The sequence below is a fragment of the Panthera pardus genome, unplaced genomic scaffold (genome assembly GCF_024362965.1).
Source record: "Panthera pardus isolate Hobbes unplaced genomic scaffold, ASM2436296v1 HiC_scaffold_8, whole genome shotgun sequence".
NCBI classification, from domain to species: Eukaryota; Metazoa; Chordata; class Mammalia; order Carnivora; family Felidae; genus Panthera; species Panthera pardus.
In genome coordinates this window covers 9,326,068-9,339,562 of record NW_026527013.1, presented here as the reverse complement: position 1 = coordinate 9,339,562, position 13,495 = coordinate 9,326,068, and the positions used below count along the sequence as shown (strand labels likewise).

At 54.4% G+C, this 13,495-nt stretch overlaps 2 protein-coding genes across 2 annotated transcripts; both read right to left on the bottom strand.

Moving 5' to 3' along the window:
- Positions 1–199: 199 nt before the first annotated feature.
- Positions 200–6,611, bottom strand: RAD23A (RAD23 homolog A, nucleotide excision repair protein). Its single transcript, XM_019427540.2, has 9 exons — positions 6,424–6,611; positions 4,884–5,045; positions 4,530–4,711; positions 4,336–4,391; positions 4,075–4,202; positions 3,750–3,828; positions 3,502–3,632; positions 1,055–1,219; positions 200–974 (listed from the first exon to the last, which is right to left on the bottom strand). The coding sequence occupies exons 1-9, from the start codon at positions 6,493–6,495 to the stop codon at positions 861–863; spliced, it is 1,089 nt and encodes a 362-aa protein (XP_019283085.1). The 5' UTR covers positions 6,496–6,611; the 3' UTR covers positions 200–860.
- Positions 6,612–8,476: 1,865 nt separating this feature from the next.
- CALR (calreticulin) lies at positions 8,477–12,398 on the bottom strand. Its single transcript, XM_019427543.2, has 9 exons — positions 12,232–12,398; positions 11,762–11,863; positions 11,353–11,556; positions 10,817–10,911; positions 10,518–10,727; positions 10,325–10,438; positions 10,095–10,238; positions 9,349–9,441; positions 8,477–9,258 (listed from the first exon to the last, which is right to left on the bottom strand). Exons 1-9 carry the CDS (start codon positions 12,320–12,322, stop codon positions 9,058–9,060), a joined length of 1,254 nt encoding a protein of 417 aa, XP_019283088.2. The 5' UTR covers positions 12,323–12,398; the 3' UTR covers positions 8,477–9,057.
- Positions 12,399–13,495: the final 1,097 nt, after the last annotated feature.

The following is a 13,495-nucleotide window of genomic DNA, read 5'->3' as shown; positions in this document are numbered from 1 at the left end:
CAAGGCTAAATTGGGGCTGGGGCCCACTGCCTGGGAACGAGCTGGCCTCAAAGGAGGGTGTGGAGACGGGGAGCCCCAGTCTGCAGAGGCTGACAGACCACTGCCCCTTCTTGGCACCGCTGTATCACCTGTGCCCAACCGGCCCCCAGACCCAGAGGAGCCAGAGTAGGAAGCCCCAGTAGGCACACACCACAGGACGAGCGTTTAAAACTTTATTCGCTTCAAAACCTTTATCAGAGACACGTTCTGTCCTGGGGTGGGGGTGGCCTCGACCTCCGAAGCAGCTCTGATGTTACCCCCTCCCCAGGCAGGACAAGCCAGGCCTCCTCCTCCCCAGCAAAGGGATGCAGGCCAGAGGCCAAGGCCAGACTAGAGAAGGGATCCTTAGGCCTCCCGAGGTGCTCACCCGAGATGGAAAGGTTGGGCCACTCCAATGGAGGATCAAAGTTTGGGGCTCCAGCTTCCCCTCACCCTGGAAGAAGGCGGGCGGGGGGGGGAGGTCTCAGGGGCTCTTTGGGGGAGGGGGAAGCAGGCAGCCGCCTCTCCATCTGGCCGCAGGGAGCTGGGACAGAGGCCAAGAGGGGCCCATCTGTCGCCTCCAGTCCTGCCAGTTTCTTGGAGCAGGCAGGGCTGGGGCGGGGGATCAGGGACAGCTGTCTGGCCTGGGTCTTCTCAGGCCAAGATGGGAATAGGAGCCACTTTGGGAGGGTGGGAAGTTGGTTTTTTTTTTTTTTTTTAAGGTTTTTGATTTTTTTTCCACTTCTTAAATAAACATGAATATATATATATTTTTTTCTTTTATAAAACTTTTTGGAGCTGGGGGGGTGGGGAGGTGGGGGGGGGGGCCTGGCCTCCCTGCATCACTCGTCCTCAAAGTTCTGACTCAGGAGGAAGTTGGCTGCCAAGTTCTCGTTCTTTTCACAAGCGAAGTAGGCCTGGATCACCAGGCTCTCTGGGAAGCCCAGGGCCTTCAACTGTGGGAAGATGGGCAGGTGTGAGCAGGGGGTGAGGGCCCGGCCCACCAGGGAAGTCACCCCTCAGCCAGGCCTCTCACCCTCTCTATAGCTTCCTTCTCCTGTGGCGTCACCTGGATGTAGTTCATCTGCGGAGCCTCCTCACCTATGGCGCCCACCTCACCCTCCACGTCCGAGATGTCTGCCAGCTCCCCGGGGGGCTCGTTCAGCATCTGGATGAACTGCTCCTGGTGCCGACTGATTTGCTGTGTGAGACGGAGAAAACGAGACTGTGACTCCTAGCCCTTGATGCCTTCCTCCCCAGGTCCTTAGTCCTTTTTCATTCATTCAGCAAATATTTAAAGGGTGCCTGTTCTGGCCAAACAGCAACATAATGGTGGATACAGGACCCATCCTGGTGGAGCTGATGTTCCAGGGTAGGAAGATAGACCGTGAACAAGCAAACGAGTGGATAACGATTTACAATGTAAATAGTGGCCCCAGCATTCAGTAGGGTAAACGCTGGGCTAGAAAAAAAACACTGCCTGCCAGGAAAGGGAGGTCTGTGATCTGTAGGAGGGGAAGGGAAATTTCCTCCAGATAGAACAATTAAGTGCAAAGGCCTGGAGGTAGAAATGTACTTGGCAAATCCCAGAAACAGAAGACCCGTGTGGCATGAACAGAGTAAAAGAACAAAAAGGGGACAAAACAAAAGATGAGATTGGAGAGGAAGGTGCAGGGACCAGACCTGTGTTCTTTCTAGTATGAGGGAACACCACAGTGATGGTTAAACAGCAAAAGATGTGATCCGTATACTTTTTAAAAACATTAACTCACCCAGGTGTTCTACAACTCTATTTACATGTGACTTTATTTATTTATTTATTTATTTATTTCTGGGAGACAGACACAGAACGTGAGCGGGGGAGGGGCAGAACGAGAGGCAGACAATCTGAAGCAGGCTCCAGGCTGTGAGCTGTCAGCAGAGCGTGAGGTGGGGCTCGAACCCACAAACCGTGAGATCATGACCTGAGCTGAAGGCGGACGCTTAACCAGCTGAGCCACCCAGGCACCCCTATGTGTGACAGTTTTTAATTTCAAGGCAAAGAGTGCTCTTTTAGGAATCTGGCTCCTGGTGCAGCATGGACCATGGGGCGGTGCAGAAGCCAAGGCCTGGGTGGTGGCTGCCAGGAAACCAGGTGGGAGATGAGGTGGCAGCCACAGAGGTTGGGAGAAGGGCTGGGCTGAGTGAGATGTTCTGGCAAGACAGGTGATGGGTGACCCCAGCAAGCCCCCAGGGCCTGAGGCTCAAGCAACCCCAGGCTGGTCCTTGCAGGGAAGGGGAGGCATGAGAAGAGGGTCTGCTCTGAAGTCTTAGACCTCTAGAAAGCACTTTTAGGAGTACCTGGATTGCTCTCAGTCAGTTAAGCATCTGACTTCCACTCAGGTCATGATCTCGTGGTTTGTGAGTTCGAGCGCCGTGCTGGGCTCTGTGTGGACAGCTCGGAGCCTGGAGCCTGCTTCCGATTCTGTGTCTTCCTCTCCCCCCCCCCCCCCCCCGCCCCAAAATAAACACTAAAGAAAATTTTAGGGGCGCCTGGGTGGCGCAGTCGGTTAAGCGTCCGACTTCAGCCAGGTCACGATCTCGCGGTCTGTGAGTTCGAGCCCCGCGTCAGGCTCTGGGCTGATGGCTCGGAGCCTGGAGCCTGTTTCAGATTCTGTGTCTCCCTCTCTCTCTGCCCCTCCCCCGTTCATGCTCTGTCTCTCTCTGTCCCAAAAATAAATAAAAAACGTTGGAAAAAAAAAAAAATTTAAAAAAAAAAAAAAGAAAATTTTAGAAGGATCGTAACATTTGGAGGTCCAGATTGGTCACGTCGATTTGGGGGACATCACTGCCCAAGACGATATGCAGGGAGGACTAAATAAAGACAACAGAGGTGTGCAGCCTGTGCCCTACAACATCTGGGGAAAGTAAAAAGGAGGAGCCAGGACAAGAGACGGAGTGAGAAGTAGAGAAGCAGCAGACGACAGGTCTTAAACCAAGAGAGGGAGACCTTCACAGAGGATCCAGAAAACCCTGTCACACCCAGGGGCCACTGCCCGTGTGCACAGGAACCTTCGACGGCCGGGTAGAGCCTCGTTGAGCACAGTGGTCCCAGAGCCAACTGGGACACGGTGGTTCTGGGCAGTGCCACGCAACCCGGTGGGCGCTTATGATGCACCAAGTGTATGGAAGCCAGACACAAAGGACCCAGAGGCTGGAGGCAGACACACACCACACCAGCTGCCAGACTACCCCAAACTTCTGGCATCTGCCTCCATTAGAGAGGAGGACAACAGCACTTACACCTCACAGGATGTTTGGGAAAATTACATGAAACCAAGCAGAGCATCACACTGCCTGGAGCATCAGGGGGCATCAGACCTGCTTTCCAAACAGAGACTCCCACATACCAGGCCAGGCCAGGCTAGCTTTCTGGGGCCGTGACACCCGCACGGGGAGTGGAGGTGGTGCCTGCCCTGGCTCCCTCCACCCCCAGGGCCGCACCTGCAAAAGCTGAGGATTCTCCTGGCCCAGCTGCTGGAGCAGGGCGGGCAGTAGTGCTGGGTTCTGCTGAATCACCTGCCGCATGTTCTGGAACTGGGGCTGGTCCCGCAGGAACTCCAGGGGGTTCTCTCCTGCCGGCAGGAGGAAGGTGTGGAGTCAGACGCCATGCTGGACTCCCAGAAGCTCGCGAGCGGGGGAGTCAGATGCCTTGACAGACACCCCACATGCACATCTCCCAACCCGCTCACCTCCTTCCGTGGCTGGCTGCTCCGACACCTGGCTCTCCTGGACAGAACCATGTTCTGGCTCGGGGCTCCCAGGAATTCCCTGTCAGGGGTCCTATTTAGTTCTAATGCGCAGATTGCCCGCTGCCCCCCTCCTGCACGCACGGCCCTGCCCTCCCCAGGCCCACCCCACCCGCTCATGTCCAAGCTCCTGCAGGAAGCCTTTCCTGGCTGGAACCACAACCCCAAAGCTTCTGAGGGCAGGTTTTGCCTCTCTCACCACCCGTTAAGGTATTTAAGCCCGAGTACTCCCTTGAGGCCTCCCCAGGAGGCAGCAGCCCCACCTCACCGTGAGTAGATACTCCACGGCTCGGTGGGGGTTGTTGTAGCTGGCTCTCAGGGCGGCCACGACCCGCTCCCGCTCATAGCCCATGGACATGATCTCTGTCAGCATCGTCTCATACTCAGAGCCAGTCACTGTGGAAGGAGCAGCAAGGCCTGGGTCACCAAGGAAAGGAAAGGGCAGCTCCCAGGCCCTCCCACACCCACACAAGGCCCAGCTGCTGGCTGGGGCACCCAACTGCTTCTGCCCTGGGGACCACCCACCCACCTAGCGTGGATGCCGCGTCTTCCTCTCGCCCGCTGCTACCTGAAGAGGGAACAGAGCTGCAAATTCAAGAGAGAGAAATCGGACCCTGACTTCCGGTGCTTGCCCTCCCCCAGATATGTGGGAACATGTATGAGGGCGTTGGAATGTACTGGGAGGACAGGGCCCAAGTTGGGGCTGCTGCTCCCTTGCCTTACCCTGACACAGACTCCGGAGATGTCGTGGGGACTGATTCCTCTGACGGGCTCTTGTCCTCTCTGGCAGTAGGTGAGGGCTGGGACATGCCTGAGGCAGGGGCCGGAGGGAAGGATGTGGAGGACTCCGGGGCAGCAGTGGGTGAGGCCTCTGGGGGTACTGAAGTGCCTGGGCTAGTTTTGGCCTGTGACACCCAGAAAAAGGAGCAGGCATCAATATCCCTATCTAGCCCCAACATCCCATCCTGTCTCTGCCCCGCCCTATTCATAGCTAATCTCTCTGGGGCACACAGGCTCTTTACCAACTCCCCAGCTAATTCACCCACCCCCCACCCCCAACCAGCACACTTCACCCACCTTGGTCACCATGACGACTACGAAGTTCTTCTCGTCGATGCGATAGTCCCTGATGGGGACGTCATCACTCAGGATTTTGCCAGCATAGATGAGCTTCTGTCCGGCCACGGGGAAAGCATCACGACCCTTCTCAGCTTCTATCTTCTCCTTTAGAACCTTCACCTGGAAGGAAGGGCACACTCATTGCAAACCTCAAGATTCTTTCTTCTGGGGGCAGAGGGAAGCGGAGGGAAAGACACCACAAGCTTCGATGGCACAGAGGCTAAGCTTCATGGTCAAGAACACCAGATTCAAATTTATTTGCTCATCCCACCATGCAACGGAGCATTTCCTCAACACTTATGACATGCCGGGCGCTGTTCTAGGTACTGAGCACAGAGCAAGGAACAAAACTCATCCGAAGTCCCTGCTTTCGTGGAGATAACACTAATGTGAGAAGAGGGAAACAAAACAAACGTAACTTCAAAAGATGTAAAGTATGCTAAACATAGAAGGAAAAAGAAGTAAGATTCTTCACTGCACGCTGATGACAGCGCTGTTTTTCCAAAAACGCCTTACGTACATACTATGTATACACATCACTTATAAAACCTCATTGCTGCATAAAACAGGTATCGTTAGCCTTATTCTATACTTGAGGAAACACAGACACAGAGAAAAAATTAAGTAGCTTGCCCAAAATCAAACCGTTGGGCTAGTCAAAAAATGAGTGCTTCTTCCTCTTCTACAAAAAGTGTACTTCGATGTCTCCTTCATGAGCTAGTTGTGCAAAAAGTACCAAACAGAGTTTAGACACTCAATATATTTCTTAGGTCCTAAGTCTCTTTTCAACTAAAAACGCAGCATAATGTTTACGCCACGGGCTCTCACCTGAGGCAAAACCAAATTTCAATCTCTATCCTGCTATTACTTGCTTTTCTAATGGTGACAAAGTTTTCTCATTCCTAAATTTCCACATCTGTAAAACGTGGTGGATAAGTCAAGAGTGCTCAAATGACAAGCCTGTTTTGCAGATTTAGTTCGATTAACACTAAAACGCTCAGCGGCTGGTAAAGAACAAACCACCAACCAACAAACATGGATCACTGAAAGTCAAATGGTTTATCATTTTCATCGTCACTGCCGTCACTACTTGGAATCTCCTGGTCACTACTCCCAAATTCGGCCACCAACGTCCCAAGGAGACGCCTGCAAAGCTACGAACTCGGAGCTCCCGTCCGGAAGAGCGTGGCCTGTCCGGGAATCGGAGCCAGCGGCTCCAGCGACCCGCGAGGGCACTGACATTGGAGACGGGGCCTGATGGGTGCCCCGGGGGGTGGGGCCTCGTCCAGAGACCGGCCCACAAACGCCATCAGCACGAGTCGCTGGGGGCTGGGCCGAGAACCAGAGGGAGGCTCGGGAGCCAGGCGAGTAGGGAGGGGTGGGCAGGGCCCTGCCCGCGCCGTCCACCCCGCCCCTCCAGTCGGGAGCCCGTCCTCCCCGCCCCCACCCACCCCCGGCCCCCATCGTTCCCGCCCCCAGGCTCCGGTCCGGCTCCCACCGTCTCGTCAGGCTCCATGCGGATTTTGAAGGTCTGCTGCTGCAGCGTTTTGAGTGTGATGGTGACGGCCATGGCAGGGCCCGAGCGACGCGGCGGCCCCGGGATCCTCACACAACATGCAACTCACGCCGCCGCCATCTTAGCGCCCAGCCGCGCCGCGAGCCGACCGCTTCCGGGGCAGGCGGTGCGCGCGCCGACCACCAGAGCACGTGACCTGCGCGCGCCCCCTTAGCCTTGGTAGGCATGCGCAAGAGAGAGCCCTTTGGCCAGGCATGCGCAGACTACAGTCTGCGCCCGGGGTCGGAGCGAGCCGCTTCTCAATCAGCGCGCATAACGTCACGTGGTTTCCTGCGAGTGACGCCATGCCCGTTAGCGGTGACGTCATACAGCCACAAAATGGCTCCGACGACCCCACTTTCGTGCTCCTATGAGTTTGTTGATTACATTGAACAGTTTTTCATGTACTTATGGATATTTATATCTCTTCCATAAAAACTTCATTTTTGTCTTCCAAATGAGTTTTATTCTGGTCTGGCCACCCTCACAGGAACCCTTACTCAGGGCTGGAAAAAATACTCCAAAGGTCACCAACAATTAAATAAAAATTCGAGAAACCACATTTGGCTGCGGAAACAGGAACGACTGGCATTTTGTGGCCTCATTCGTTACTGAGGGAGAGTTGGATTTTGGGAATGAACCTACAGTACTAGTTCCTGGGTGCCCCATCTCTCTCTTGCTCCTTCCCTGACCACTTTGTTCACCCCAGTATCCCCAGTCTGACCCAATTATTTAAGTAAACTTTCACTTTTCAAGGCCTCCCTACACTGAATACAGAATCTCTCCACCAACTTTTCCTGGATACATCAATTCTAGAGGCCTCCCAGAGGGGTGGGGCTGGACCACAGAACACAGTAGGGTAAGCATGGTGAACCATCCAATGAATATGGACTTGAAGGATTGCTTAGCCTAAGCTGAATATGCTGTTTCGTGGGACTGGTTGGAAGCAAGGTTGGGCTTATCTCCCAGTTACTAGGTGGCCTTCCCATCCTGAATCACTTCCTGCCTCCAAACCTGCTCTTTAGTTTCCAAGCACTCAACCCAAGCGCAGCACCAGGCAGTTACCAGATACCTCAGGCATTGCTCAACTGTAACAAGGTCCTGCTGTTCTTCTCCTCTACAGCACACCAAGCCTAGATGTTTCCACCAGAGGGCAAGCCGTTGAGGACTTCTTGCCTCTCCCCTGCAACAAGGGACATGAGCTCCAGCCTACTTACAGGACTTCAGTGACAGCCTTGTGGTCCCCAACAAGAGATGGGCCTAGGAGAGCCTCAGAGGCCTAGACTTCCTTGACCGGTCATCTCTGTACCATCCCCCCCATGGGACCATCTCTTTCCCTCCAAGAATTTAAAGACCACCAGCCAAGTATTTACCACCTTTGAACCTATATTCACGATTATAAAAGGAATGGCTTTTAACACCAGCTGAGACTTTTACAATGTGGTTAAGGGGCTCCTGGGTGGCTCAGTTGATGATGCACCCGACGGCTCAGGTCACCATCTTGCAGTTTAGGAGTTCGAGCCCTGCGCAGGGCTCTGTGCTGACGGCTGAGCCTGGAACCTGTTTTGGATTCTTTGTCTCCCTCTCTCTCTGTGCTGCCCCACCCCCCTCACTCATGCTCACTCTCTCAAAAATAAACGTTAAGAAAAAGTCTTTTTTTTTTTTTTAAATAAGTATATATGGATGAGTGTCCAATGGATGGCATGAAATGGTGCTAAGGTGTGGGTTCATAGCCCTGCTCTATCTCTTACTGAATTCTGGCACACAGCCTCAAACCGAACTGGTATTAGAAACAAACACCAATTCAGTGCAGAGACTCAACGAGTTCTCATGTGGAGTATCTGTAATGGCACTTAACAATTGCTCTCCTCCGACTGGTTTGGGGTTGTGGGGGTAAACAACAACTCCTATCACCTTATGAGACATTTAATCAACACTTCAGCTGCTGAAAAATGAGCCTTACTCGAGTCCCATCCCCCAGAAGGAGACACAGAAGGAAGACACAAAACTTAATTTAATAGAAATTTTGTTTGTAGTTCTTACATTCTCAGTGTGACCCGAGCTGGAACCCACTGCCCCACCCAGAAGTGGCCCAGTCCTGGGAGCAGGGGAGGAAGGGAGGTGGTGGGTAGGGGTCAGAGCTCAGGCCCTAGGAGCCCTGTTCTTCCTCAGTGCTGGGGGGGGCTGGGGATGCCACCCTCTTCTCCTGCCCCCCTCTGGGATCCAGGAAGGAGAGCAGATGGAGTCTCGGGCCTGGGGCTTCTCCTCCACATTCCCCTGCCCCCTCAGGTTGGAGGGGAACTAAGGGATCTGGGGAGAGAAGGGGACAGAAGAAGGCAAAGATGTCAATCAAGAAAGAGGAGGATCAGGAATAAGGACTAAGGAGAATCAAAGACAAAACACCAGTTTAAAAAAAAAAAAAGGGGGGGGGGGACAAAACCAAAATCCACCCCAAATCACAACCCGCCTGGAAAAAATGAAAGTTCTCCAGTCTCATAGAGACATTATTTGGCGCAGCCGGCTCTGCGGCGGGAGCGCTCAGGCCTCAGTCCAGCCCTGGAGGCGGTGGTGTGGCCCCTACAGCTCGTCCTTGGCCTGGCCAGTGGCAGCATCTTCCTCCTCCTCTTCCTCCTTCTCATCCTCGTCCTCGTCCTCCTCATCCTTGTCTTCCTCGTCTTCCTTGTCTGCCTCCTCCTCTTCCTTACGCTTCTTATCCTCCTCTTCCTCCTTTAGTCTCTGTTCCTCATCTTGCTTGTCCTTCATCTGCTTTTCCGCCGCCTGTACACACACCACACCCGTACTTCAGGGCCGGGCCCCCACCCACCAGACCTGCCCACCCCCTAGCCCAGGATCAGACCCTGGTCCCACCTTCGTGACACCCCAGGTCTCGTTTCCAAACTCCTCTGCATACGCCTCGTCGTTGGTGATGAGGAAGTTGTCAAAAATGGTGCCAGACTTGACCTGGGGGCAGGAAGATGGGTGGACGGGTGGTCAGAGGGGACAACGCTCCCACCCCCTCTGTTCCCAGGACCACTACACAAGGCCCTTCACTTTCTTCATCTGTAAAATGGGGTCTCGGTCCCTTGTTCAAATATCTTTCCAGTACCTTCTACCACCCAGGCACCATTCTAGGCACAGAATATTTGTCAGTGAATAAAACGTCAACCTGGTCTCTCTAAAATTAATCTTCTTCCTTTGATTTTTTTCTAAAAGTCACATTTATTTATCCGTTTATTTATATTCTTTCAGCAAGCTCTACTCCTGACATGGAGCTTGAACTCACGCCCCCAAGTATCAAGAGTCGCATGCTCCACCAACCGAGCCAACCAAGCGTCGGTGAAACTAATTTTCTAATGGGGTAATCCAATTAACTTCTAGTTGTTGAGGACAGTTGAACAAGCTCCTTTGCATAAAAGGACTGAAAATGGTAGCTGGCACATAAATAAGCAAAACCTCAAAGAGAGTGCTATGAGCGCTCCATAAGACAGACCACGAAATTCTTCAGAAAAAGCACTACTTTTGGATCAGACCAGCTCGGGGTTGAATGCTACCGTCCCTTTCCTCCTGGGTGACCCTGAACCTGTGAAGTGCTCCAGGTATCCCCTCGGTCTCACCTGCCAGAGATCTAAGCCCAGGACAGCAAAGTTTTCATAGGCATAGATGTTGCTATCAGGAGAGTACTCGGGGTTGTCGATCTCTGGGTGGATCCAAGTGCCCTTGTAATCTGGGTTGTCGATCTGCCGGGGCTTCCACTCGCCCTGCAGAAGGGGAAGGTAACCAGTGGGTGAGTGGGGGTCAGCATACTCCCCACTGTGCGTCCCCCCAACCCCGCTCAGAGCCCCACCTTGTACTCAGGGTTCTGAATCACTGGTGGTTCCCACTCTCCGTCCATCTCTTCATCCCAGTCCTCTGGCTTTTTAGCATCAGGGTCAGGAATGTGCTCGGGTTTGTCCCAGTCCTGAAGGTACACAGAGAGGTCAGTCAACCCAGCTGTCCTCTACACCCTCCATGTAGGGAGAACCTGCCCAAACACCAACCTCAGGCTTGGAGTCTGTGGGGTCATCAATCTTGGCCCGCTCGTCCCAGTCTTCAGGCTTCGCAGCATCAGGATCCTTTATCTTCTTGGGAGGCAAGAAGTCCCAATCATCCTCCAAGGAGCCCGACTCCACCTGGCTGTTGTCGATCTTCACCTCATAGGTGTTATCCGGCCGCACAATCAGCGTATACAGGTGTGTGAATTCATCATCCTGAAGAGAGTGGGAGATGAGCGGCCCCGCCCACCAGGCTGGCCTCTGACACTCCCCTATCCGCCTTTTGTCACCACCCCCAGTCACACCTTGCAACGAATGTCCTTGTTGATCAGCACGTTCTTGCCCTTGTAGTTAAAGATGACATGAACCTTCTTGGTGCCAGGGCCACAGATATCCGGGCCTACGTGAAGAGTTGGTCCAGTTAGAACAAGAGGATGCCCACCGTAGCAAAGCTCCCCGCCCCCCCCCCCCCCCCTTTACAAAGCAAGACTTGGTTCTTAAATACAGATCTGCAAAGGGTCACAACACAGGAATCAGCCTCTGACGGGCTCTAAGGGGCCGTAGGTGGAAACTTTCAAAAAGGAAATAACCAACCAACCAACCAGAGCTCTAGAATCTGATACAGCTAATATCAGGAAATAACTACATAAAACACCACAAATTAACAGTTTCACACCAACAAATAACAATGCAATCCTCTCGTTTCCCCTCCCAAGGCCAGCCTCAACTACATAAATACAGTCCATATCCTCAAAACTACCTGTCACCAGCTTTAAGGGTCCTTGACATTTAAGTCTCCCTGTAACTAATCAGAGGTCAGCACCAGGGCGGGGCCCCTCACCAAACATGATGTTGTATTCAGAGTCTCCGTGCATGTCCGTCTGGTCCAAGCCCTCTGGAAATAGCTTCACGTAGCCGCCCCCACAGTCGATGTTCTGCTCGTGTTTTACTGTGAACTGCACCACCAGCGTCTGGCCCTTGTTGCTAAAGGGCTCAAATCTGGCCGACAAGGCATAAAAGCGGGCATCCTGGCTTGTCTGCAGCCCTAGCAAGAGACCAGAGTGAGGTCATGGCTCAGCCCCAACCTCCATAGACCCTAAGTATTGGCTGTACAAACCACTGCCCCTTCCTCCCCCCTGCCCTGCTCATGGGGATCCCAGGCTGTGTCTGTCGTGTGCAAGAGCTTCCTCCAGGAAGTCCCCCTGAATCCGATCACCGCCCCCCCCCCCCCAACTCCGCCAGGCTCTTACCTTTATCCTTTTCCTGGTCACCGTAGAACTTGCCGGAACTCAGAACAAATTTACCAAAATCTGACTTGTGTTTGGATTCAATCCAGCGGTCGGTCCACCCCTCTAGAGGATCAAAGGGGCAGGCTCAGTGCGGCCGTACTGACCCACTCCACCCCCACCGAATATCTGCCAGTAGCCTCAAACTGCTGCGGATTGGAAAAGGGATAACCCCCGACTGCCCCCGCCCCAACCTCTAGTTTGACACTTCGGATGGCTTAAAGGATCCTCCGCCAAACCCTAACTCACGCCGCGAGAGTCCGCTGCACCCTCGACGCTCCCCAAGGGACACACAACGGAGGATCGCCTGCGGCTTTAGTCCCCGGAGGCCACCGTATTGGCCCTCTAAGCAGTAATTACAAGCGACAACGCAGATCTAGGCTGGGGGACCGCTTTCGTCGTCGCGGCGGCCTCGAGGCGGGACCAGGCCTTACCTCCGTCCAGAAACTGCTCCTTGAAGTAGACGGTGGGCTCGGCGGCGGCCAGGCCGAGGAGGCCGAGCAGCAGCGGCACGGGTAGCAGCATGGCGGGCCGAGGGGGCGGCGGCGCGCGGGCCCTTTAAACCTCTCCTCCGGCGGCGACTCTGCAGTAGGGACGGACGCTGCCGCCGGCCGCGCGTTTTTATACCCTACTGTCTCTCAAACCAACCTGGCCCGGCCTCTTGTCCCGCCCTCCGCACCTTATGATTGGTCAGTGGTCACGGCCCTGACTTTCCATTGGGTCCTTGTCGTCTGAGCAGGTTAGTATGTGCCTCGGAACGCAGGGTTCCCAGATGGCCGATTTCTATTGGCCATACAACTGGCCAATGAAGGACGACCACGCGTTGTGGGGGCCGCCCACCGATGTGGTGGGGGCCTCGAGCCCCTCTGGCCAGGTCATGTGACCAGACCTCGACCCAACCCCGCCCTAGCCCGCGCGCTTAGCTCCCGATCTGGGAGTTTAAAGAACGCGCGCGAGTGCCGCTGTCACTGCTCAGGACCAGGGTCCTGCCCCAGCTCGCCTTCTCTCGTCCCCTCTGCGGGTAAGGGTGGGCAAGGTTTTCCCAGCCACTTTCTACCCTGCAGTTGGGGAGCCCCTACTGACGCGTTCGCTCTCGCTCGCCCCCGCCCCGGGCCACGGTGGGGCAGAGGGCGCCTGAGCTCAGAGGCCGAGTCCTTGGGTCTTCACTTCGTCCCGGTGCCACAGCCTTGCAGGCCAGAGAGTAAAATGTTAGCTCTCTCCCCTCTGGCCCCTAGTGCCCTGGCCGCCTGTCAGACTGCTGCTGTGTGACCGGGGCAAGTCACTTAGCATCTGAAGACACAGGAGCCCCTAAGAGGCTAGGAGGAGAAACTTTGGCTAGGTGCCGCCCTACAAAACCGCTTTCAGTGCTGTTAGGGTTGTCCTGGGACAGAGGGAAGGAAGCCCAGAAGGCTCCAAGATGTGACTATAGGCTGTGGTTCCCAGAGTGGGGTAGGGTTGTTCCTCTAATTGCGGCCTCTCCTTTACCCCTCCCTCAGCCAGTAAAGGGGTCGCTGCCTGTGGTCTCCCACAAACGGCCTGGCTTTTGCAATTAAACGGCTAAAGAAGAGAGGATGGGGGTTCCGTTGGGGAGGAAAAAAAGAGACAGATGGTGGGGAAGATAAAGTCCAAGGGAGATGGGCAGGACCCCTGAGTCTAGAGTCTTCTGAAGCCAAAGGCACGTGACTGACAGTGACAGAC

Coding starts and splice junctions, on each gene's coding strand:
- CALR (XM_019427543.2), bottom strand. CDS start 12,322: ATGCTGCTACCCGTGCCGCTGCTGCTCGGCCTCCTCGGCCTGGCCGCC. Junction 10,239..10,324: donor TTCAGAACCCTGAGTACAAG/GTGGGGCTCTGA, acceptor CCCCTTCTGCAG/GGCGAGTGGAAGCCCCGGCA. Junction 9,442..10,094: donor TGGGCTTAGATCTCTGGCAG/GTGAGACCGAGG, acceptor TCCTGCCCCCAG/GTCAAGTCTGGCACCATTTT.
- RAD23A (XM_019427540.2), bottom strand. CDS start 6,495: ATGGCCGTCACCATCACACTCAAAACGCTGCAGCAGCAGACCTTCAAA. Junction 5,046..6,423: donor GCATGGAGCCTGACGAGACG/GTGGGAGCCGGA, acceptor CCTTCCTTCCAG/GTGAAGGTTCTAAAGGAGAA. Junction 4,392..4,529: donor TCTCCGGAGTCTGTGTCAGG/GTAAGGCAAGGG, acceptor TTGAATTTGCAG/CTCTGTTCCCTCTTCAGGTA.